The sequence below is a fragment of the Gadus chalcogrammus genome, chromosome 16 (genome assembly GCF_026213295.1).
Source record: "Gadus chalcogrammus isolate NIFS_2021 chromosome 16, NIFS_Gcha_1.0, whole genome shotgun sequence".
NCBI classification, from domain to species: domain Eukaryota; kingdom Metazoa; phylum Chordata; class Actinopteri; order Gadiformes; family Gadidae; genus Gadus; species Gadus chalcogrammus.
In genome coordinates this window covers 25,583,613-25,608,144 of record NC_079427.1, presented here as the reverse complement: position 1 = coordinate 25,608,144, position 24,532 = coordinate 25,583,613, and the positions used below count along the sequence as shown (strand labels likewise).

The 24,532-nt window shown below is 40.0% G+C and overlaps 1 protein-coding gene across 9 annotated transcripts in view; it reads right to left on the bottom strand.

Annotated features, from left to right (window-relative positions):
- LOC130405973 (coiled-coil domain-containing protein 106-like) overlaps positions 1–23,793 on the bottom strand; it is a 53,249-nt gene extending 29,456 nt beyond the window's left edge. The window contains exons 1-8 of one of the 9 annotated variants that reach the window (XR_008904386.1): positions 20,161–20,184; positions 19,932–19,995; positions 5,309–5,392; positions 4,781–4,945; positions 4,380–4,476; positions 4,050–4,165; positions 3,504–3,708; positions 372–3,316 (exon numbers count right to left, since the gene is read on the bottom strand). Coding sequence is in view for 6 of the 9 variants with exons in the window: in XM_056611323.1 (XP_056467298.1) it covers positions 19,932–19,998; positions 20,161–20,441; positions 21,470–21,776 (655 nt within the window). In the remaining 3 variants the exon portion in view is untranslated. Of the gene's footprint in view, positions 1–371; positions 3,317–3,503; positions 3,709–4,049; positions 4,166–4,379; positions 4,477–4,780; positions 4,946–5,308; positions 5,393–6,840; positions 16,027–19,931; positions 19,999–20,160; positions 20,442–21,469 lie in introns of those variants that run through there. The other 8 variants (XR_008904387.1, XR_008904385.1, XM_056611323.1 and 5 more) reach the window with 8 other exon arrangements.
- Between the last annotated feature and the right edge of the window lie 739 nt (positions 23,794–24,532).

Sequence of the window (24,532 nt, the reverse complement as noted above, 5' to 3'; positions counted from 1 at the left end):
AGTTCATCCTGGGTCATCTTTTTAATTTGAAACGCTAGGAAGTTTAAGAATTCATCCTCCACAATTACTTGGCCATCATCAGTTTTGTAAATTGTAGGCTTTAATCGAGGCCGGTGATTGAAACCAGGAGCTACTGCGCCACGAGACACACCATCCGCCATCTTAGATCTTCCTATTCAAAAATATTTAAAAGGTAGGAACTCCATTTAATACAATACAAAAACCCTTGATATAATATATTAAACTCTTTCATTTTACGGAACGTTTAGCACATACCACAAACCCACGTTTTGGATAAACTAACCAGCGGCTAAACCGTGCCGAGGTGAAACGAGAGTTACGTATGTAACTACGGTTCTATGAATTCTGGATGACCGCCAGAGGCAGTGCTTAACACTGGATGTTAAGCACTGCCTCTGGCGGTCAGTAAGAATGAAATAGAACTCGCGTTCACTTCATGAACCCAATGTCAGCGCAACGCCCGCAAGAACCCACTAGCACCGCTAGCCCAACAACATTAGCATGTAACTTCATGGTCACGATCACGATCACGATCACACAACATTCACAAAACCCATTTCTCTTCTTCTGACCATATTACACTCATGAGCCTACTCTACAAAGTATAATGTGTTTTATTTAAGGGGTTTTAACCCACCTATTGTTTAACAAACAAGAGACATGAAACAAAGCTTCCATTAGTCTTGCTCGCAGAATTTATTCTGCGGTAACGTGTCCCTGTGGTGTTAATGATCCCCTGGGCGCCATGCGCCATCTAGTGGCTCGATGAGTCATTCTAGCGAAAACCGCCATTATGAAATTTTATTAGATTATTATAGTCAAAAACAAAAGAAAATAATGGGTTGTCTACTTTTATCTTTTTACTAATGCCCCAAATATATTTATATTTTTAACCCTTTACACACCATAAGGAAATTAGTAGGTTTTCTAACCCATTACACTGACAATCAATTGTCTGACATAACGTGATTAAAATATCAAGAAGTCAATAATTATTTTCACATTTTGTGGCATGTTTTAATCAATAAATGATCATACTGTAGTTGCTATTGGAACTTTCCTTACCTTGCTAGCGTTAGCGATTAGCTTACATAGCTAGCTAGCGTTGTCACTACAAATGTGATGTATTATGCAGTTTAGACCTCACACGCTAAATCACAGAGCCCCACTGTATTTCCATGAGGCTAAATAAACAACAGATGGAAAACAATGACATTATTTTAAATTATTACGGACACTGACCTTTCTTTTGGAGATTCTTGAGGTCTGGCTGCGTTGTTACAAAAAATGGGGTGGAGCATTCTTTACACTAGCACTAGTTTTTAGCTCTGGATTTTAACGTAGGCTTCAGTGCAAATTTAACTTTATCTGTAGAGGAATCTACTGTACTTGTAGAGGAATCTACACTATAAGTGCAAGTTGAAGTTAACAATGTGATTTCAACACAAATTGTACGGGCTCATTATTTTCTATCGAAGCAGTGGCTTTCTCTTTATTGACGCAGGAAGAGCCACTTTGGAGGTCTCCTCTGCTTTTGACTCCTGAGCGTTGCCAACAGTGTCATTGCCGTCCCTGTCATCATCTACCACAGAATAAATACGTGTTAAGACCTAACATGGGTTACATGTTATACTTGAATAGCATTAAGTACTCTCATGTATTACCATCAGCCAACCTCAAACCATCGCTAGAGAGCAAGCAATAAGTCATGTGTACCCATGAATTGATCCTAAACCTTATAACAATGGTGACATCTTACCAGAGGATGTTACATTCACATCCTCGTCTGTTCTAAAACCAACATAAAGTCCATTTTGCTCAACATTGAATATTGGCCGAATGGCCGTCCTCCGATGAAACGGTTGATCGTTTCAAAGAATGGAAAATTGGTTGGAGCCGCACCTCTCCTGTCAACTGCTTGTTGGGCCTTGTTTTAAAATGCCTTCAATACCTTTCAACGGTTGTTAATCTGCTAAATTGAGCGACTATAGACCGCATCTGTAAACTAAGAAAGATGTGAATCAGACAAAAAATCCACTTTCCTTGACAGCGGTCAAGTTCGGTGTGCAGAAAAATACATACGGAGTGGACCAATTGTGAACTACTGCAGCTGCTCAAAGTTAAACCCCAAACTAATCGGAATAAGTGTATACGTACATGCGTACTTAGTATACTAATGATATATCATTATTGCTACTTAAGATATACTAAAATACATCTTAGTGTACTTGACTGTACTATTTTGAGACACCATTAAGATTAACTTAAATATACTTAAGTACACTTTTCTCTACTAATACTGTACTTATTTATAATGTTCTTTAGTTCGATTTAAAGTATATTTAAATCCACTTTTAAGATTACTATTAATACATTTAGAATATACTGGAAATGTATTTCTAATTTAATCATAATGTATTGCCATGGCATTTTAAATATATTTACAAAAAACAAATAAAAATTAAAAAGTTGTACTAAAGCATACTATAGTTCATCTTAATGTTGACTCAAAATAGTACAGATAAGTACACTAAGTTGTACTTTAGTATGTCTAAAGTAGCACTCATGATATATCATTAGTATACTAAGTATATTGTTAGCACATTGAAAATAATATACTGTGAGTACACTAATTATGTGTGCAGAAAGTATACTAGATGCATTTCATTAAAGTACACTTCAACAGTACACAGAAAGTATATTTTTTCTATAATTAATTTGAAATGTAAATTACTTTTAAGTAAACATAAAAAATATTTAGAACATACTTGAGGTAGAAAAAAGGTATATTTTTAACATGCACGGCATGACAGGGAAAATGTGCATAATAAAGTACATTTTAATACATCTTTAACAACATCTTAAACAACATTTTAAAACAGTATATCTTCATCGTAACATTTTTATTCAAATTTGGATCATCTAACCCCAGAGAATTCTTTTTAGTCACACTCTTTAACAAGTTAACTAAGTAACAATAATAAAAGGAAAAAATAAAGAAACACTAGCTGTGCTAGCACTACCCTGCTAGCTATGCACCGCAGAGAAGCTAGTAATGACAGGGATGAACATTAAACTGACTTTTGAAACTTTTACATGTGAAACATTCACAGTTTGTTTAAACTCAAAATGTATGTCCACCAAAGAACAAACAAACAAAAACGATTACAAACAGTTACTGATGTTACTGCTTACTGTTTCTTTTTGCTCACAAAATTCTCATTGTTACATTTTCTCAGAATCACTGCCCTCACATCAGACACATTTGTTCCTGGAAATTCAGCAATAACTGTATCTGTAAAATAGAAAAGGACAAATAAAATGGGGTTACAAATCATGCTTTTCCAGTTATCACATTAGCAAGAAGGGGGCATACATACATGAGGGCAATCTGAAACATGTTGCTTCTGGCTATGGCCAAGGCAAGGGTAGAGGCATAAAAACAAAATGATAATAAGGAAAAATAGACAACAAATACTTACCAACAAGGGCACTCAGCTTTACCGGATTTAGCTGCTCTTTCGCTGTTCCAGTAAGCCCTGGTTTTCCTGTGAGAGTCGAGGATGCCAAAACATCCCGCCCAAAGATGAGCACAGCTAAGTCCTGTGTGAACAGGGACATTCTTGTTTGGTTTAGTCTTCTGAAACAGGTTTTGCTGACCTGCACCCCCGTGTTGCCAAGGGAAATCTGTGCCCAGGAAATAGAGTTAGTCAATTATTAGAAATGGTATTAGGAATACGTTGCTGGAATGCATTTCTTAAAAGACAAAGCCGAACTACTGAATGCCAAATATTAGTTAAGTTGTAATTTCTGCAAGTGGTCTTCAATTAATTAAAGGATAATTTCTGAACAACTGCATGCTGAAATGGAAAAAAACAGTTTCTATCAAATACAGTACTTGCAAAATGTGGGTCGAGTCTACAGAGACAAAACTGCTAACAGTCAAGTAGTTTACAACAATTTTGGATGAAATGTTTCCTGTAATAAAAAGGCAGTATTTACAAAACGTGTATAAATGCAAAACATACCATTTCTGGAGCTGGACTGGAAGAACCAGAACATGTACTGTCAGTGTCCATGACAGGTGGCATTCTCTTCATGGTTGTAATAAGATTTTTGACACACTTGATTAAGGCTGGTATTTCTGTATTAAGGAAAAAAAAAAACACAAGTCACAGATATATGAGAGATAAGTCAAAGTCAAAGTCAAAGTCAGCTTTATTGTCAACACTTCACATGTACAAGACATGTGAGGGAATCGAGAAAACGTTTCCCCCTATCCCGCGGTGAACAAGGCTCCTATCGATACAATTACTGACATAAAAAACAAAAAAAGCAATTCTTCTTTGTATGAATACCTTTCAGAGCATCCATCACTTCCTGTTGCATGTCAACACTGGATCTGGGCTGATCCATCAGGACACTCTCCTCTTCACTTTCCCCTTGGCAGAGGTCCTGCATAAATGAAAATGTCAACAATGCTATGTTAGTATGACTCACCTGGAGTGTAGTGTCGTGTTTCTTACATTTTCTTACAAGCGAAGGCGGATTATTGTGAAAATTCCCCCTGGGTTAACATTCCTCTTCCTCATGATAACAGCATTTCAGTCCAATTATGTCATTTTTCCGTGATATTCCGTGTTAAAAAGTAGATTGCGTTTTTATTGCTCAATTCCGCGATTCCGTCCACGATTCTGTGATCGCGGAAACAATAGGGCCCTAATTCTACTTTTATTTCTTGCGTTTTGTAAATACTTACAGTTCATCCCGAAGCCTGAGGTGGGTCAAATAAGTCCACATTGGTGTCTATGTCTGTATCGTCTTCATTTGTCAAGGGGCTGGAGGTTGTTGGATTTCTTCTCAGCAGTGAGGATTTCAGTTGGGAAAGGGCTCTGTCTCTTGCAGCCTTTGTCATCTTCGGCTTCTTAAACAAAGGGCAGAAAAAATTAAATGTTAAACTGCAAAGGCAAGAGAGGGGTAAATATCCATCTTTGTAGATGTTTGTAGAATCTATCACCTACTGTACAGCTTATTAAGGTATTGACAGACCATATTTCACCAGAGGAACAGTACTCACTACTCACAATTTTATCTTTTCATATCATACAATTTTTCACGTGTTGCAGTAGTTTTTGTACTTACTAAACAGTCAGTATTTGAAAAACTAAAACAGCTGGAGTGCCACCATACACTTCTGCAACTGCACTGCTGTCAAACCTACAGCCACTTATAATGAAAAATATGTCTTATCATCCCACAATATTCCCTTATTCCCGTAAATACTTACATTTGTTTGAAGAACTTGTGATGGGTCAATCGGTGTTTCATCTTCATCTGAAGTGAGACTGGAAGTTGCAGTAATTCTTTTTTTCTGTACCGAAAAGAAAGAATGTATTACATGACAAAAAAATATGAACCAACCATAGATGCTTTCTGGTGAAGAGATTTTTTTAGAAATACATTTCAACTAAAAAACATCATAGTATTACAGTGTCATAAATTCATTAACGATTTTATGTGTTACAATTAAAAATTATTCAGTGGGTGACATTCACTTCATATCATTTTTCATAAACAAGATGAGACAAGATATTAAAAGCATAACCAACCTACAAATAGGGAATCAAGACTTTGGTAAGTATGACACGAAATGGAGCAGCATTTTGAACCTACATGTGTTCTAATTTGATGTGAAATGCAAAGAGAGGAGGGAGGGCAAAAGGAAAAAACAATCGCTGCGGTAAGTGCTAGTGCAGCAACAGGTCATTAATAAACATGTAGTGACAAGTGATGAAGCTGCAAACTGTCTTGTCACTGCAACCACTGCTGTGTACATTTAAACACAGCAGTTAGCTTCATTACTGCTCAGTATATCAAAATCTATGTGCTTTAGCAACATATTGTGACTTTTACTAAATAATTGATATATTATATTTTCATGTTATCAGGATGATGAGGATGTTTTTGCAGTAGTATCGACCAGTGTTGCCAACTTGGTGACTTTGTCGCTAGATTTAGCTACTTTTCAGAACCCTTCAGCGATTTTTTTTTTTAAAGCGACTCGCGTCATATCTAGCGACTTTTTGGACAGAACTTAACTACTTTTCTTGAAGGGAGTCGCCAGTATTTCTCAGTGAATGAGTGTTAATGTAGCTCTCTGGGTGGACTGTTCAGTGGGTGGGACAGAGCAGCAGCAACACGTTCAGTGGACCAATCAGCAGCCACACAGACGTGGATGAACTGTGAATGTGCATGCCTAAAGACAAATCCCTGATCCCCATCGTTTTTATTCTAAATGATTTAACTTTACTATTTGAGTTTGATTTTGTTTTGTCAAAATAGACAGAGTTAACAATAGTGAATATATTCCAGTGCATGATCATCTCTCTGTTCATGATACTTCAGTTACAGTCGATGCAACAGCCTGTATAAACAGTTTTTTAATATTAGAGGCAGAATTGGATGCACATTGAGGGGCCTCTTGAAATAAACACTGGTCAGTCAGTTTAGTTTAACTTAATTTAAAATATGTTTTTTATTTTGTATATATGTAATAAAGTCATGCCATCATATACATGCAAATTAGCACGTGACGTTATCTATTGAGATCCAGGACTTTTCCTGTAGGCTTTAGCTACTTCCCACTGAAAATAGTTGGCAACACTGTTATCGGCTTTGTTATAGACAAATTTGAATGCCGTCAGAACTATATATAAAATTAGTGGTATTGCAGCATCCCTGGTTGCAACACAATAGCCTATAACTATTAATTAAAGTGTGTTTTCTAAAGAAACTACCAACACAAGCAACAAAAATAACCTTTGGTTTGCTTCCATCCTGTGTTGTGGTACAAGGTGTGGTCCTTCTCCTTGCAACTGCCATGTGCCAGATGTCCTCATCCTTGAGGAAGGCTTCATTTTCCCCCATCAACTCCTTGTAGTTGTCTGTAACCACAACCATACATCAGACAAACTGTCAAAACCATGTTTTTACCCTCTTTTGCTCAATATTTTAGATATTTTGTACGTCTCGTGAAATGCACCACAGTCAATCTAATATTGTACACAACAAGTCACTCTAAGTCTTTTTATAAACATAGTTACACAAAAATTAAATCACACAAGGTCAACATTAACAATCATTAGCATGAGCCACTGGCAAATTCTTTATCAAATCATCAGGTGGCTGGGGGAGCGTGTCTATGTTCCCCGGGTGCTATGTTCCCCGGGTCCTATGTTCCCCTTTGTATGAGACTGGGGAACATAGGACCCTTTTTTAAAAAAGGGTCCTATGTTCCCCGCTTTTCCCAAAAAGGGTCCTATGCTCCCCGGCATGTATGGCTACAGGGGAACATAGGACCCTTTTTGGGAAAAACGGGGAACATAGGACTTGTTTTTTTTTTTTAAAAAGGGTTCTATGTTCCCCGAGTGGGGAACATAGAACCCGGGGAACTTAGGACCCGGGGAACATAGGGATAACATAAGAAATTTGTAAAAAAAAATTCTTGTTATTTTCTTTACAGTGGGCAATTTGTGCTAAACATTCACAGCACGCTCACAAATGTTCACACAAAATCTCATCTGAAGTTGCACTAAATTAGCACCATTTACACTAGCATTAGCTGCCGCCTGCCGCTAACAGCTAGCTAGCTAGTTAGCTAATGCAGCTTGTGAATGATAAGTTTGCCTATTATCTTAGTCATTAGTAGAAATGGAATATCTATTCAAAAGATATTTCACACCATGCACGAGCAATACAAACCTCAGAGTAAGAGCAGTTTTGCGGCCACATTGTTTGTAGGTGCTTTCCTGGTGCCCCAGCACACTGGTATCCATCCGTCTTCACTGTAGAGGTCCGGCCGTTTTAATACCTGAACGAGCTTCTGTCTGTACTGAGGTTCCACAATGTCAGTACTTTCGACGTGAATTGTGTTGTCCTTAAAATAAAACATCCCGAACTTGAACTGCGCCATTGTAACTCAACTGCGACAACGGTTCCCTGTCAGCATCTACATTCAAGCAGGTTGCATTTGGGGGTAACCAATCAGCGGCAGCACAGCGCCACGAATACGTGCGCACGCATGCGCACGTATCAATAATAAGGTAAAGTGCGGCAAAGTGCAGAGGGCGCGCGCAGTGTCCTGGATAAAACGTCATCGCCATGGATGTATTTTACCGGGCTTAGAGAAAAACTAAAACCGCCCGCAGACATGGCACATGTCTGCGGGCGGACATGTGCCGGACATGTGCCAAAAGACATTACAAAGAATATCTGCTGAATGAGTCGAGCCAACCTTCAAAGGCAACCAAACACAGACGGCTAGCAAACGAGAAAGAAGTATTTGACCTTTCACATTTATTTTATTATCAACAACAGCAGTGATTATAGAATAAGTCTTCATTTTAAACGCAAGGACCTTCGTGTTCATTGCAGAATACTTTAAACAGCAGAGGGAATTAGAAGAAATACCTCAGGGCATCCTGTACAACTAACAATAGAGAGGTCGTGAAAGAGGTAGACCATTTCTTTCGTTCGCAATAATATGAATTGCAGATAGTGTTACATGCAAGTTGACATTGCAACTGCACTCCCCAGATTCCACTTTCAAATAACTGTGAACGAACATATTCTCTTGAGGAATATCCAGGAGACAATCCCACAACTTACAAACAGGTAAAATTACTATGTATGATCATTACTATGTTTTATGCTTCCATTCTGAAATAAAATTAAGGGGTTCACAAAATACATATTACTTTCCTCTAAAGCATTTATTCATCCATAATTGTATTTGTAATGTTTATCATACCCTAAATGTTTACAGTATGATAGTTAAAGGTTGAGGTTGTTGGCAGAGAGCCTCCACTCTTCCTCTAATAAGCTAAAAGTAATTTATTATGCTGTTAATGAAGGTAAAAATGAAATATCCTGCAGTTCTCCTCCTCTGCTGTCCTCTGATCAGAACGGAGTGCCTAGAAACGACCCGTTTTGCCTAGCAAAGGTCTGGCATTCTGTGGTTGTTCTGGTAATCCTACATTGTCAACCTTTAAATAAATCTATGTGCTTTCTCATGATCAGAATGTTCCCGATGAGGGCCTTGTTGCAGAAGGACCAAGGGGTCAGTCATCTTTAGAATGTTTGAGAGGAAAGCATCTTGTCAGTCCAATAAGAGAGCACCTGCTTCAGGACAGACCCAACAGAGATTCATCAGAGGTATTAAAATACCAGCAATTGAAATTGTTGATATTAATTGCTATGTTATACTATATAGTTTCTGTATAATTGTCATTTAAATTAAATTAAACGTGATGAAAATAATGATTGTAGTAGACCCTACAGTGTATTTCCTTAAAATGAGACACAAACATGTATTATTGTCATTAATACTTCACTTGAGAAATTCCATGTATTATATCTTCATTATATGCAGCCTGCCGGAGGGAGTCTCCAGAAAGACCCACCCAGTGCTAGAATTGCCACCCTCCACCTACTCACACTGCACTTTTCACCTCAAGCTGGTGTGTGGTGAGCGTTCTGGCGCAGATTGGCTGCCGTGCATCACCCAAGTGGGTGCTACACACTGGTGGTGGTGAGTTAGGTCCCCCCCTTCTGTAAGCGTCTTTGGGTCATTGAAAAGCGCTATATAAATATAATGAATTATTATTATTATTATTAATTTTGTGGGGATCAACAAGATATGCAAATCGGACCAGAAGCACAGGTACTATAGATACAAGTTACTAGTTTCATTTTTATGCTAAAAACAACCCCTTTAATCAATACAGAAAATGTGAATAGAGTAGTTTTTATTTTTTAAACCGACGTCTTAAAGGTGTACAGAAAAGAAAATTGAATTTGACCCCACTCTGGGTCATGAAATTATATGAATAACTCATCTTTCAGACGATGTAGGCCAAACTTTGTGCAAAATTATATTTTTGAGTAAATCCGGGATGAAAGTGTGGTATTTTATTTCTCATTGGATAATGCAGGCGCACGGATAATACGTCAGCCTGTACACGATTCAAAAGCCACTGATATTGGATCCGTCATCCATAATTCAAACGTCTGAGACACGCACACACGATAACGACCAATCAAATTCGTATTCCTTACTCGGGTAAACTCGTGTTGCAGCTCGTGACAACTCGGCGTGACAAACAGGACTAACGGCCATTTCTCTACACCTTTAAAATAATAGTATTATAGGCTACCGATAATAAACATGTATTGAAAGTGAACACCAGCAAGGTCTCATTTGGTCACAGAATTATAACTACAAATAACTATTTCAATGTATGATTGCATTATTCATTCATGTTAATGTTAATTTACATTGTAATTCAAGCAAATTAGTAGTTCCACATGAGGCTAACAAAGTTTCTAACAGGTGACTGACTTATAGCCTACATTGGCACTTGATGGCTGTGACATATACCTTCCCTTAATTAATACAGTTCTTCAGTATGTGAAGCTGTAGTCACCATTTTCCTGGATATTATCCATCTGTTCGATCTTCACTGCACATATAATGCAAATGTGGCTTAACTTGCTTAATGTGACTTAAATCTGATGTTTTATTCCGCCAATACAACAATTTTGTTTTTTATTAAGCATTATTATGCAGTTTTGGCTTAATGTTTGAACTCATTGTCTTGATAGAAACAGATGCCCTGTCTTACATCCACCCAAGGATTAGAGCTTTTCAGTATTCTTGTTTCTGATTTGTTAATAGAGTTCATTTGTTTTCTAGGTTTGGGCAAGGAGCTACACATTTTGTATATTTACTGAATATAGGCACTACATTCATCCTTTCCCCTGAAATCACATCAGTTTTATATGAAGCTAGTGTGTATTCCATTTGCATAACTCTCTGCTAACAACCCCAGAAGGCAACTTGATAAATTCTCTGAATGTAAAAACTACCAGATGACTTGTAGTAGTTACCACTTATCTTTTGGAGCACTAGTATTGTTTTATATGTCAAAACTATAAAATAAATTAAAATGAAAGTATTTATGCTTCCATTTATATTATGCCAGGACATGTTAGAGAGGCAACCAGGATGCAATGTGCCTGCTACTCCACCTGATCAGCAAGAGACACCAAACCAACAGGTTATTAACATGTATTATACAGTATGTTTTCTCTGTAAATCTGTAAGCAATCTCTTTTAATGCAGATGAGTGTAACAGTTTTCTATCTTTTCTTTTTTTATGTTCACAGGCAGAGACATTTCTGTTGGATGGAGATGATCCAGCGTATCCTGGAGCTCCACTGACAAAGGGACAAAGTTTAATCTTACTGATGTCTTATGTACTAAGGTAAGGCACAATGTGACAGGTGTGGCACTTGAACATCTACTGAAGATTGTCAATGAACATTTCCCTGGAATGGTACCAGTAACCACATACCTTTTTCACAAAGCTTATGGACAATATGGAAATTATGTCCCCCATTTTTACTGTCCAGCATGTGAAAACTACTTAGGGGTAAATAATACCAGTGAACTAATGTGTGGTGCTTGTAATGCAGTAACTGATTCAGAGAGCTGTCTCAAAAGTGGGTGTTTCTTTCTAGTTCTTAGTTTGGCTTCACAAATCAAAACATCGCTTGAACAAAACCAAGGTTTAAAAAAAGACTGGCAATGTGCAGATGTCATTTCAGATATACAGTGTGGAGAAGAGTACCAGAAACTCAAAGAATCAGGTGAATTAGGTGAGGATGACATAACTTTAATTTGGAACTGTGATGGAATTCCAGTTTTCAGGAGTTCAAAGTATCAAATCTGGCCCATTCAGTGCCAGGTTATAGAACTCGAACCTAAAGAATGCAAGGCAAATATCTGTCTTCCTTGTCTCCGGTTTGGCGAGAAGAAGCCAAACTTCTTAACATTTTTGAAGCCATTTGTTAATGAACTGCAAATTTTAGAACAAAATGGCATTAAAGGGAAGGACTCAGCAAATGTAAAACATGTCTCCAAAGTGTATGCTCTGATATGCAGTTCAGATTCAGTTGCTCGCCCACTTCTAAGAAACACCAAATAGTTTAATGGCTTTTATGGATGTGATTTTTGTTACCATGTTGGTGGTGGTCCTTACACAAACAAAGGCCCAAAACCACATCTTAGAACTGAAGCTAAGCATTTTGATAACGCAATGGCTGCAACACCAGACAGTCCTGTAATGGGAGTAAAAGGACCTTCACCATTAATGAAACTCTCAGTTTCAAATGATAAATGGATTTGTTCCAGAGTATCAGCATTGTGTCTGCCTTGGTGTGACAAGACAATAAGCAAAACTGTGGTTTGACTCAAGAAATCATAAAAAAAGAGTGGTACTAAAAAGAGTGGTAGCAAAATCAGACCGCATTGACAAAGAGCTCATTGCAATTCAACCCCCTGTTGAGATAACAAGAGTACCACGATCTGTGGCAGACAGAAAATATTGGAAAGCGTCAGAGTGGAGGTCATTCCTGTTATTCTATGCCCTGCCTTTACTGAATGGGGTCTTACTAAAGAAGTTCTGGAACCACCTTTTTCTGTTTGTGTTCGCAATGCACATTCTTTTGGGAGAAAAGGTGAAACGCTGTGATATTGAAGTAGCTGAAAGAGCTCTCAAGAAGTTCTCACTGCAGTTTGAGAAGTTATATGGTGCCTCAAATATGACATTTAATGTCCATCTTCTGACACACCTTGCGGCAAGTGTTAGGAACTGGGGCCCTTTGTGGGCCACATCAACCTTTTCCTTCGAATCATTTAATGGCACTTTGTTACAGTACTTCAATGGGACAACACATGTTCCAGAGCAAATAGTTAAAAGATTTCTTTGCTGGAGGAGTCTAACACAAAAAGCCGAAAAGTACATGGTAGATGCTAATGAAGGGGTGAAATGCATTTTTTCACATCTCCTAAACAGCAATGTATCAAGTTCTAATTCATCTAGCCTGGATGAAAATGTCAAGAGTTTTTGGTAATCCCTGTCATCAAAAACTGTCAGCATTAGAAAAACTTGCTATCAAAGACTTGCTAAGTGTTGCAGTCGAACACTGTGTTTGTTATCACCGTTTCATTATAAAAGGCATACTGTATCATTCCAGCAGTAACAGAAGTCTAAAAAAAAGGATAAACTCAACAGTGGAGTTACAGGATCGAAGATTATGTAGAATTCTTTGCATGTCAGTATTCAGAGCAGGCGATTTGTCATTGCACTGTATATTGGTAAAGGAGCTTGTGAAGATTGATGGACAGCTCTGCAAGGATAGTCAACTGAACATTGCTTCCAGTTTTATGTCTGAGGTGTCAGAATCTAGGAATGTTTATGCGGTGCCCACTGACCTGTTCCACAGGAAATGTGTTTTGATCCAATCAAGAGACAAACAATATGTTATTCCTCTACCAAATAATGTAGAGAGAGATTAAATAGTTACTGGGGAAGTTTGAGAAAAAATGCTGAAACCACTGCCAAATTGTAAGAAACAGGGATTACATATCAGTGTATATTCTTGGTGTGCCTTAAAACTAGTGGACAATGTCCAAAAATGGCAACTTCAGAGTATTACATCTGTAAAAATTATAAGGCACATGGGCAAGCAAACACAAAGACTGTGCTGTTAAACAGTTATACTATAACAGTTGTGGTATAACAAAATACAAACAAAATTGTGGCCTCAAAATGTTGAACTTTAACAGACTGTTTTCATGCAAAATCAAAGACTTTCAAAAGATTAATTTTTCTGTCAAGCAGCAAAGCAAATTTCCTGTTATCTGCACATCTTAATATGTTCATAAGTCTAATATGTTTTCTGATTGCTGTCAAATGTAAGTGAAACAATCCAAGCTTTGGAATAAGTACTTTCCATGTGATGATAAGAAATACACAAGGTTGTACTGTTTTTTTGTTAGAAATACTGGTGAGTCTTGACTACTGCATTAAATAAAAGCACATGGTCAATTGAAAGGTGCTCTGTTGTTGATGTTCATGTTTATTCAAAATTCACCATTAAATTTGGAGAATGGATGAATTTTTAAATATTGCATAAAAACAACGGTGGTGTTGAAATAATCCAAATACTTTATAACACTAATTGCTAACAATTTAAAATTGAAATAGGTATAGAAAATGAAGGATATTTTTTCAATTAGAAAAGGTATTGTTACATAACAGCATTGTTGCATTTTGCTGGTAAAATACATTATTTTAAAAGGTTGAAGAGAAAAGATCAGTGAAAGAAATTAAATGTTATTGTACATTCTTTTAAACTGATCTTAGCACACTAAAATAAATGGCTACATACTTTGTTCTGGTTTATAGTGTACTTATGAAGAATACACTAATTTACCACTGAAGTAGTATTCAATTATTAATATACTTATTTTAAGTGCACTTTAACACTGCTGTGCTAACAATGATATGAAAAAAGTGTTATAAAAGTAAACTTATTGATAGTGTGCTAAAAGTGCACTTGATAAAAGCAGATGCAAATACACTGACATTAAACTTATATTTAACACATTCGAAGTACATTATAAATACATATACAAATCAAACACTTATATATATTTCAGTGTTAGTATATTTTATATGAATATACTTAATATGAATTAATAAATAGTGTACTTTATCTAAGTAAACTGAAGTACTACTGAGGAAATAATATATTTGTAATTAATACATTTATAATATATTTTTGGTTTACTTTATTTTAACACATAAAGTGAAAATGTGCTAGAAATGTACTTTCAAAAAATTAAGTACATTTTTAGTACATTAAAGTATATTACTTTTTTACCTGGGCATGCCTGCATCAACCGAAAAGGGTTCCCCCTGAAGTATAGTGAAAACCTGCTTACATGACAACTCGCCACTCGGGTGTGGTCAATTAAGTCATTATGACCCTTGTAGTGGCAACTATGAGCCAAAAGGGGGTGCAGGAGGTTGTCTGGTGTCTGACGAATTACGAGTGCTTAAAAACTGTCGCAACCAAAGGGTTGCAATTCTGTCCATAATATTCCGGAGGTGCACACAGCTTTTGGCCGTGATATTATATATTATAATGTTCTCAAATACGAGGCGGAGGCAGTGTCTAGTCCACGGTTTATTCAACCATCAAACTGTATTCAATTCTGAACGGTAGGAATAGTAATTGTAAATCGAAACGGTAGGTAGGTATAGTAATAACGGTAACTCCACAGTAACTTCAAGGTTTCTCACTCCGCGTGACCCAAACATAAAACATTAAAGGTCCCATGACATGAAAATCTCACTTTATGAGGTTTCTAACATAAATATGAGTTCCCCTAGCCTGCCTATGGTCCCCCAGTGGCTAAAACTTGCGTGGCTCAGGCGCGCTGATTTGGAATGTCTTTAGGTCTGTCACAAAGCATCTAAGCTCCTCCCCTTACTCTGCCTGGCCCGCCCAGAGACGTTGGCCCGCCAATGAGACACGACCGTGCGAGCGCCACATGTGTGTGTGAATACACAGACTGTAACGCAAGTGTTCCTTGTCGGTTCTTTGAAGTCTCTTGTATTTCCACAACGAGACTGCAGTGGGGGTTATCTGACCCATGGTTGAGAAGGAATTGGGGGAAAGGAACTTTGGCTTTGACTCCCTGAAGTACATGAACTGCGACATGGAGGAGAAAGACTCCCCAGTGTAGTATATTCTATATTCTAGTGTTCTAGAATATTTACAGAACACGGCTAAAGGCTGTGTGCGCCTCGCCATTGCGATACATCCACTGTAAACAGAGCGCATGGTACCGTGGCTGCAAGCTGCTCAGGGCCACACCCCCACCCTCCTCCTTGACCCGCCTCGCTCCTCCTCATTTGCATTATAGCTACAGACACCGAAACAGCGCATTTGGGGGAAGCTCAATGTGCGACTGGCTCAGAGTGGCTGGAACTCTGCACCACGGCTGAATTTCGGGAACGTCTTTGAATACTGTGTTAGTTGCCTAGTCCACGGTTTATTCAACCATCAAACTGTATTCAATTCCGAACGGTAGAAATAGTAATATCAAATCTGCACGCGGAGCGCGCCCCCCCCCCCCCCCCCCCCCCCCCCCCCCTCGACAAATATCGATATTTATCTTATATCGATAATCTGCTTGAAGATATTGAGACATGACTTTTGGTCCATATCGCCCAGCCCTAACCCAAAGGTGGCGTCATTGTAAAAAATCATGAATTAGGCTTATTTCTCCTCCCCAGATTGACATGTGCCCAGATCCCAAAAGCTAAGTGGTTCGTGAAGTTCGTCATATGAGCTTCCCGAAAGCATCCTTGCGTAACAAACGTTGTGAAAACACAACGAGGGCTCATAGGGTACTCATAGAGCACTAATGGCGCGTTTCCACTGCAGGGTGCGGAACGGATCGGATCGCAAAGGTGCGGATCGGGTCGCGTTTCCACCGCCAAAAGTGGGCGTGACCTGGACTTAGCCGTACCCGTTTTGGCCTCGTTTTCAGGACTCCTCCGTTAGGGTACTGAAAACAAGACGAGACGCCTGAAAGGGTCCCGGGAAATTCTAGCTACACACCCCCTCCGTTGATTGGTCGACAGAATCATCACTTCCGGGTGACGCGGGGATAAAAACAAACAAACAGTAGCCTCAAGGTATTAGAGGAGACGTTCGTCTGCATTCTTGGGGAGGAAGACGTTGTTTACGATGTTTACGTAGCTGCTGCGGCGATCGACATCCGGCCTACCACAAAGGGTACCGTCGGCAGTGGAAACGCGACCTCGGAACTGAGCTGGGCTATACCGCACCCTTCCTACCGCACCTTTGCGATCCGATCCGTTCCGCACCCTGCAGTGGAAACGCGGCATAAGAGCATCGTAACGTTAGCCTAAGTACTGTAGAGCCACCAGCTGGTGACTCCACTACGCAATACCCCAAAAACAATGGTTACCGCCGTTATATTACTCGTAGACTACTGTTAGATTTAAACAGCAAAGACATAGACATGTTAGAAGTCAAGTACAACATTAATTGCAGCAATTTGAAATTCCAAAAATACATGCGCAGCCGAAATGGACCGATCCAATCCGAAGATGCTCCCCTTGGCCAGTCCGACTCTTAAAGCCCTGTCTGCCCTGGACCCTCTTCTGAGAGGCCACTCACAGGCAACCATCCAGTTGAAGAGGTAAAAATATGTTTTATTTGCCATATTACCAGGTACTTGGGGATTCTTGTTACCTCATGTCCTTAAACTGATTTCAAATTCTCATCCATTTCTTGACCAGTCCCTCCAGGATTTCACGGGCCTTTTTGAAGTTGATGCGGCCTAAAATGCCTGATGTTGAGTGAGCTTTTCCAAAAAGTTGCGATGAAAGTTGTGGTGTTTTTAATGTTTTTGTTGCGATTACAGTGCGAGAGGAAGTGAAAGTTGCGATAAAAGTTGCGATTTCCTGATGTTAAATATTAAGTTATTACTGCAATTTTCCCCTAGTAATTTGTTAAATATTAAGCTATTACTGAAAAAAACCTTAATTAAAAGAACAAAAACACTGAGAAATGGTCCTATAAATAATTGATTCTTTCTGCGCTGGCAATTGACTTGGATGCAGCAGCCTGTATCATAGTGATCTGCCTCGTCGTCTGACGTCCTGCCTGCAGTTCTGTAGTTATGTTTCGTGGTGGCAAAATGCTTATTAATGGAAGATTTCCCCTTATGTTCCACCACAATATTGCATGCAGTGCAAAATAATTTCCCCCCGCTTTCAGGTAGAATACAGGATACTGCTTTTATCCAAAGCGACTTACATCGTTTAATACACACATTGACACACCGGCGGCAGTCAACCATGCAAGGCAACAGCCAGCTCGTCAGGAGCAGTTAGGGTTAAGTGTCTTGCTCAGGGACACATCAACACTCAGCTAGGAGGAGCTGGGGATTGAACTAGCAACCTTTCGGTTACAAGACAACTGCTATACCTCCCGAGCTAAGCCAACCCCTTTTCGCGATCTTTCGCAGTTATTTTGGTCGGCAAGTGTGAAACGTTGGACACGCACATGCTGCATGAATGCTTGAATCGCTTGAAGTAGTAAATACGGAAGTAAGGCGGAAGGTAGTTTGTCGATGTCCGTTCAAGACGATGCCACTGATACTCAAATACTCAGATAGTAAAATTTGCAGGACAGTTGCGGTGGTCGGTTCAAATTGCGACACCGCCCTCAATTCGCAGTGATTGGTTGACTTTGGGTTGAAGTTGCAAATCGCAAAATCCTGGAGGGTTTGCTTGCGGCACCTCTTGCCAGCAGGCCAGGACATCCAGAGATAACTTGTGCGGTTCAATGTTGACCTGACCATCTCCAGTTTCAAGGAGGGAGAGAGCATCGTTGTTTGGCGGGGTCATGTCTTTGATAAGCCAGATAAGTACCCCTTCCTGAGTGCGATGGTTAAATGTTTCCTCTCCATCTTTCACGGACCAAGGGTTGAGTCTACTTTTAGTTTGATGAATGATGTAATTGACCAAAGGAGTGGCAACATGAATGTACAAACATTTAATGCAATCCAGACGGTCAAGTACACCCTGCAGTCCAAGGGGAAGACAGCCTTGCAGCTCTTCAGAAGGGAGGATGTGAAGTTCGGGGAGGTGGACAGAACACTCTGCAAGAACATCAACTCTGCAGCAGCCACATACAAATGCCAGCAGAAGAAGAATCAGAAAGAAAAGCAGCAGCAACAGAGTAAGTATGGCTCCCAAGTATCTGGTAGTGCTCAGCAGGCCAAGAAATAGACTGCTGAAGAAGAGAAAAGGGCAAGGCTGAGACATGTGGCAAAACAGCGAAAGTGGGCCATGGAGACACTGGTGGTCCAGGCAAAGAAGAAAAAATGAGATCTGGTTCTGAGAGTATTACGAACTGTTCCTCAAGTCTCAGGAGGGAGTCTTTGAGATGCAACTACAGTATCACAAGGACATCCCTTTCCTCTCCCTTTCATTCAGTATTTTGTACAAAACAAGGATTGATTGTTTTCCTTTCTTTGTTGACCATAACAGATTAAAAATAATCTATAACTATCCCTTGAAAAGTGTTTAATGTTTTGATAATGCTGGATGTATTGTGTTTTAGGTTATCTTTGCCAATAAAATGTATTAAAATCTGATTACATAACATTGTATTGGCTGTCAGTCATGATGGACAAGTTAAGTTACAGCATGTCCACCATCTGCATTTGCATTAAGCCCTGGCCACATTGTGCCTCATATACTGTAAATGTTAGACCCAGTGACAGGCTGGAATGAAATGTCTTGCATAATACTTAGTAATAATAATAACAATAATAATTGATCCGTTTTTTATAGCGCTTTTCTAAGTACTCAAAGACGCTTTACAAATAAGAAAGGAATACATACAGACAGTACAGACAATCAAACAAAAGGAAATAAATAAACACCACCACAACAATAGGCAACACATTAAGAGAGCGGGAGAGAATGGAAGATGGCGGAGGAAGATTTGTCAAATGTTGTAGGTGGTCCTGAAGAGATAGGTTTTAAGTTGACTTAAAAGGAGTTGACCTAGTAAGGAGGCCATAATATTTTTGACTCATGGCTGAAGTTACGTTTCTCCAGCTCTCCCCAGGTTGGCAAAAAATGCAGCCCAAAGTGCATCAGATCGATGCTTTAAAAGATGGAATGTTCAATTTTTCTTCCGGGGGAGCATACCCCCGGACCCCCCTAGAAGGATAATATCCTTCTCACCTTTTTCACCCCTGACCCGTTTTCATGCCTGATTAAGGTTTGAGGTTTGATTAAACCAGTCTGACTCGTGTTTTAACTGGTCATGATGTAGGTCATGATGCTTTTCAAAAGAGGACCAGTCTTTTTAGCGCAGGTACAATCTAGTACATTCTGAGTTGATCCAGGTCGTTTACTTGCATAGATGCAATGTGTGTTACTAACCTACAGCGGGCATGCCTCCACCAATATCCTCTTCAACCTTGATTGAAATGGTGTCTAGGGTCTGCTGCTTTCCACATGAAGAAGGAAACACACACAAGACATATTCTATTATTTGCACAGAATAGTTATCAATCCCCACTAACGACACATTGAATCATATGGGTGTGGGCTGGAGGTGTAACAGAGGAAGCATCTCTTTTGGATGGTGAATGAGGAAATTATTTCAAACCTGCACACTCAGTTCCTCGTGGCGGACCAACCGCTCGGCGCACAGGCTTGTGGCCACGCTGTGGTCAACAGACAACGAGTTCAGGGCCTCCACTTCTGACGCGGTGAAGAGGGTGTCATGGCTGTCGAGCGCCAGTGGGCCCTCCCCTTGTCCGTGGACACTCAGGATCCTCAGCTCCTCCATGTGACTGGACATTTGGGAGGAGCCAGGGGCGTCCACATGCAGACTCTCTGAGGTGGCGCCGGGCTGCATGCTGCGATCTCCAAAGGCATCGCAGTCTTCTGCAGAGGGAGAAAAAAAAGACAGAAAGTCATTGTTTTGATAAACTAATTGCACAAAAGGAGGAAGTTTGAATTTGTGCATGTGAAAGAAACTATTTTAAGTATGTATGCAAGATTGACACGGAGGGTTTACAATGTGTACACACAGAGTCACAGTATTAGAGAGGGATGTCTCCTCCAGCCCCCTCCTCCCTAGACTCAAAGCTCAAGGGGGTGACCGACCAGGTTGAGGACACTCAACGAACACCAGGAAAAATTATCTGAGCACAACATGGCATGAGAGTCAAGCGCAATTATTATATTCTGACAATAACAAGTGACAAGTGTCTTTCCCTTTAAGCTGATCAGCTAACATTTATATGTTTTGAATTTATGATGTTTAAAAGGATCCCCATTAGCTGTCACCAAAGTGGGATGAGCTAGTCTTCCTGGGGTCCACACATAAAGACACAAAACATAACAATACACATACACAAGATACAAATCATAATTCAGGTAAGAATTATAATCTAAAAAGGAGTAAATCATTATAAACATCATCAACAATCAATTATTCAGATAAAGATATTATATTCATGGGTATTACAATCATTATACACACATATTCTTTCATACAGTAGGCAAATCCATTCCCTACTAGATGTTTGGGAATGATAATTCAGCTCATGTGGCATCTGTCTTGAAACCCTTCTGGACTCTTCACTGATTCCATCTTTGAAATGCAACTCCCAAGTTTGACTCGTGTTTTAGCAGGGCTCTGGTCATGATGCTTTTCAAAAGAGGACTTTAAGCGCAGGTATAATCTAACATCCAAGACCATTCAAAGTGCAGGAAATGGGCACATTGTCGAACTATTAGGCTTGTTGTCAGGTGAGGTAGCCTGCTTCTGTTATAAATCAGTATTAATTGTTTGAATCATGATGATTATTGTTACTACTCCCTATAACTACAAATATAACAATTAATAGTCCCCCCTGAACACTCGGACCGTCCTGTTTTCCACCTATTACAGCCGGGATTCCACTCACCATTTCCCAGTTGTTTAGTCCGTGGTTGGCAGATGTGGGCTCGAGCCAGGCCAAAACGACTTGCTGCACGCGATGCATTTGATCTTGTTTGAAGCCGCAAAAAGAGCAGCTCACTCCTCATCCCCTTCATCCTCGTCCTCAGCGTCTCGTTTTCTTTCAGGCTCCGAGTTACTTGTAAACGAAGGGAAGCAGAGCCTTCCGAGAACAGTTGGCTTATTTCAGATACGGCCGCTTTCGCAAGTACCTCCATTATGGACGAAAGCTGTTCTTCCAAAGTTGAGCCGCTCGGCGACATGTTTATTAACATATTTTACTCGACCACTGGCGAGAGTTAACAGAAACTGAGATGAAACGGACCCTATGACGTCGATGTATCCCAGAGCGGATAGCTCCCAATGGCCTCTTCCGGTATATTACCGTAACTACTGAAAAAAAACACGGCAGCCAGTCTCAATTCAGGGGACGCATCCTCGAAGGACGCGGTCTATGAAGATGGGGCCGGTGTGAGTATAACTATTAAAGGTTGGGTACGCGATTTGCGAAACGCCAGCAGATTTTGAAAATACACAACTCAAATGGTCCTACCCCCTCTCCTTCAACGCTGACTCTGACTCCACCCATTCCAAGTACCTGGACGCGCAATCATGCACGAGCGCGAACAGAGATGCGCGAGAGCGAGCCAGGCTAGCGTAGGTTTTCGTTTAACAACATGGCACTACATTCAGCTGTAAATTGCACCCAGTACCGCGGGAAGTAGGGGTTTTGGGGGTGCTGCAACACCCCCTGTCCGAGGCCCTGTCTTATCACAGAAAACGATCATTTCTAAAAACTCCGGCCAAAGTGGAGATTTCTGAAAACGCCGGTTATGTGTTGTCGTATCAATGGGGAGAAACGGGATTTTAGGTTCTGAAGCGTCACATTATGCACCAGGAAATGCTTAACGTCATGTGAGCGTCCGCTGTACCGTATTGGTCCGAATATAAACACAAACCCCATTGTAATACGACCTATATTTGGAAAAAAGATTTGAAGACCAGATCTTGATTTCATGAATAAATAAATTGTATTCATTGAAATAATATACGAAAATAAAAAGGCATAGAATAAAACACTGCATTGCCACTAAACAGTAGTGCAAATAGGCCGTACTGATGTGTACACCAAAGACTATTCCTGACACTCCTCTGCCCCGCTGTGTTCGCTCTGGCTGTGGTCGCTCCGAACTGTTTCGGCCCGTGGCAAAGCGAGTCATCCTCGCTGCTGTCCAAGGCATGTTGAGACGCAGCATTTATTTAATGCTCATATGTCCTAGTGCTGAAAAAAGGTTATATGAAAAAGTGTGAGGGGAGCGGTGGTGCGCTAAACTTGTTCTGTGAGCAGCTGGATGTGAACCATGGTGTGAAGGAAGTGAACACAACGATCGATTTTCAACTGTGCGCGCATGCACTGGTGTAATTGAGCTGCGCTGCTATATATCTTTTTTTATCAATGTGACGAGTTGCGAGTCTAGTGCAGGCCGGGTTTTTTTTCCCAGCACCCCCTGCTGAGAATACGTTCTCGCGGCTATGGTTGCACCAGATGTTATAAACATTAAACGGTCACATAAATCATTACTATTTTTAGAAAATGTATGTTTGTTTCATATAATTGTATTGGAAGTCCTGGTTTTCACTAGGGTTGCCGCGGTGTGGACATTTTCACACCGAGTAATACACTCGTCTCAACACCGGTATTACCGAGTATAAACGGTATAAACTTTGAAACTAGGTCAACCGCCACACAAGCATCGGTTTTTAGACCCTTCTCGTCCTTCAGTTGCCGCAAACGTTCAAAAGCAGCGCCTAGGATTATTCTTGATTTCAGTTTTTCTCTTTCAGCGTTTTTATTATCAATTACTCTCTGAAAAAGAGTTTTCCTTCTCTTTGCTGGTGGTGGTGGTGGTGGTGGGGATGGTGGCGTCTTGTCTGCCATGGAAATTGTCTTCGACTGCTAGGTCCAAATGTGGATTAACTAGTTCCAGTAGATACCGCAGGATAACAACAAACAGGAGCTTGCTCTGGGTCACGAGCTCTGGGTCACGAGTACTGCACGAAGGGGTCGCGCGCGGGGCGCGGGGGAGGGGGAGTGCAGTACGACCGTTTGATTGACGTACTTACTGTCCAATGAAACTCGGTGGCAATGGAAATGATTGGCTGGAGTTTTTCGAGCCCTGCCCGTTCCACAGATGATTGACAAGTTTAATTTTCATGTCAGTACTTCTAACTCAGTGGCTGTAAGCGGGTTATGATAAGGATTTCAAGTAATTTTGCAAAAATGGCCAAAAAAGCGAATCACCTACGCAACCTTTAACTACTATATTAACCACACGGCAAAGGAGCTGCCGTCAATTGTGTTGTTTTTGTCGTAAACTAGGGTCCGATGGTTAAAAAATAGACAGATATTCCGAGGTATCCTTAAAAGGCAGCTTGGATGTTTTTATTTTCTGCAGTTTAGACTTCTTTTATAACCTATTTTTTAAAGCAAAACACCAAGCTAATTGATTTAACGAGGCAGGGTTATTTGAAATATGTATAATATATCTATGGTCAGTGGCGGACTCAGACTGTTTGAAGGGCAGGGGCGAAAAAAAGGGCACATTCTGGACAACATGGACACCTGTCACGTTAAAATTGTACCGGCGGGGCGAAAATTGTACCGGCCTACGTCATCGTTTGTTTACATCCTGACAACCTGCCCGGCAACAGACACGCGATGCAGAAAACATGTTTCCAAACGACGAAATAACATAATACAGATAGCGGATTGCTATTTGTATTATGATAGATAGCGATAACACTTGTTTTTACTTTATATTTGAATTGTATTTAATTGTTTAATCGAAACAATAAAAAAATTTGCCCGCAAAACGGGCGATCGCGTCAAATGACAAATGTTTTGCCCGCGAAGCGGGCGATCGCGTAAAATGACGCGTCAAATGACGTAGGAAGGTTCTTGAAACATAATACTATGGCAAGCCGAATTGTCATTTATTAACTCAGTTTGACTATCCGGAATTTACATTGC